Here is a 1,775-nt window from a genome sequence, read left to right as displayed (position 1 = left end):
GTGTGCAGCGAAAGAGGGGCTCAAGGCGCATGATCCACCGGAATTTAGGGCGAAACTTTAACCTTCGGGGCGGTAGCAGTCTCGTAACTCTCCTGTGCCCGCCCAGGCACTCACAGAGCTCCCGAGGGGATGAGAAGGACTCAAATCTCCAGAGGACAGTGTAACCAGCTGCCAGTCTAGCTTTGGAAAGCTCGAGGCAACCATCGAATTAGGTTCCTCCTTAACAGGAAGAGTACCGCCCACGCCCGATGCACACTGGGAGTTGTAGTCCTTTCCGCAAACAACGAGGTCAGCGCAGTGAGACTACAATTCCCAGCATGCCTGGCAACAGACTCATCACTCCCCGCTCCCCGCAAGCCAAACGCTTCCCGAAACCCTGTGGGGCTCTGTCCCAAATTCTTCCTCCAGAGACCGAGTAGGGCCTAACTCACTCTGTAATTATGATAGTGCGTCTCCACGAGATGCCGGTGGCGCGACTTGTCGTGGCTGAAGTTGGATTTCTCACAGACCAGTAAGTGCCGGGGCGTCTCTCGCAGTGTACGCAGCGTGGACATGCTCGCGGTTCCCAGTGCTTCTCTCCACCGCCAGCTCGGTACACTCCGCTCCGCCCCTCTCCTCCTTTTGCCCCGCCCACAATTCGCCCCGCCCCTTTCCTGCCCCGCTTCTGGTGCACGGGGAAGGGGTATCAGCACTAAGTCCAGGATTCCTTAAGCTTTTAAAGGACTCTGGTAGAAGCTCCATAAAGGTCTCCGGAACTTGGCACTTGCCTTTTCAGAGCTACTGTCCCTTTATCCACTCCATCCTTTGAAGCTGGAGTACTTCCTCTTAAAGCCTGAGACTTTAACAGTGTTTACTTGGGCAGCACTGGAATGCCTGCGCCGCCACAGTTAAAAAAAGGAGGATGAAGCCGGGCATGGTGGCACACGCCTGTAGTCCCAGCACTTGGGAGGCAGAGGCAGGCGGATTTCGGTGAGTTCAAGGCCAGCCTGGTCTACATAGTGAGTTCCAGGACAGCTGGGGCTACAGGGAGACCCTGCTTCAAAAAGGCCAAAAAAAAAAAAAGCGGGGGGAGGAAGACCAGTGGAAACCAGCACTGTGGAAATTCACCCTCTTTGCTGGCGTACGCTCATTACTTTTCTGGCTCTTGATGTTCCTAATTCACACTAGCCAACAGGCCCTAAAATTCCATTGAGCCTCCCCCTAAAGTGTAGGAAGTTTGTGGGGGGAGATAATACTTGCAGTAGCACCCCTTTGATAAATGTTTTGATTGTTTATTCAGTTTTTTCATTTCCAACCTATTTTTGTATTATCAAGAGATCAAAGTTAAGAGTTCATGAAAGGGGCTGAAGAAATGGCTCAGTAGTTAAAGGCACAGGCTGCTCTTGTAGAGAACCTGGGTTCTGTTCCCAGCATCCACATGGCAGCTAACAACCATCTCTAACTCCAGTTCCAGGGGATTGGATAACCTCTTCTGGCCTCTTCATGCCTGTACAGGTGCACTTACATAACATACAGACAAAACAGTCATGGACATAGAAAACAAAACCCAAAAAACACATGAGAGAGGAACTGAGATCAAAACTAAAGGTATGCAGAAGTGGTTCACTGAAATTATAAGAAAAATCTCCCAAATTTAGATAAAGGAATGGAGGCATCTACATAGACATGACCAGAGAAGAATCTCTCCATGACATAGTGAAGAGGTAAAATAATATAAAGCAAGGAAACAGTAGTAAAAGCTGAAAGGAGGCCGGGTGTGGGGTGCACGCCTTTAA

At 50.2% G+C, this 1,775-nt stretch overlaps 1 protein-coding gene across 2 annotated transcripts in view; it reads right to left on the bottom strand.

Annotated features, from left to right (window-relative positions):
• Positions 1-605, bottom strand: part of Rpp40 (ribonuclease P/MRP subunit p40) — a 13,946-nt gene extending 13,341 nt beyond the window's left edge. For both annotated transcript variants that reach the window (XM_029562863.1, XM_008831660.2), the window contains exon 1: positions 432-605. In XM_029562863.1, coding sequence (XP_029418723.1) covers positions 432-554 — 123 coding nt within the window. In that variant the 5' untranslated portion in view covers positions 555-605. The remainder of the gene's footprint in view (positions 1-431) is intronic.
• Positions 606-1,775: the final 1,170 nt, after the last annotated feature.

Source organism: Nannospalax galili, unplaced genomic scaffold (assembly GCF_000622305.1).
Source record: "Nannospalax galili isolate Female #2095 unplaced genomic scaffold, S.galili_v1.0 scaffold72, whole genome shotgun sequence".
Classification (NCBI taxonomy): domain Eukaryota; kingdom Metazoa; phylum Chordata; class Mammalia; order Rodentia; family Spalacidae; genus Nannospalax; species Nannospalax galili.
The sequence above is the reverse complement of the archived record's forward strand: the minus strand, read 5'-3'. Positions and strand labels throughout refer to the sequence as shown.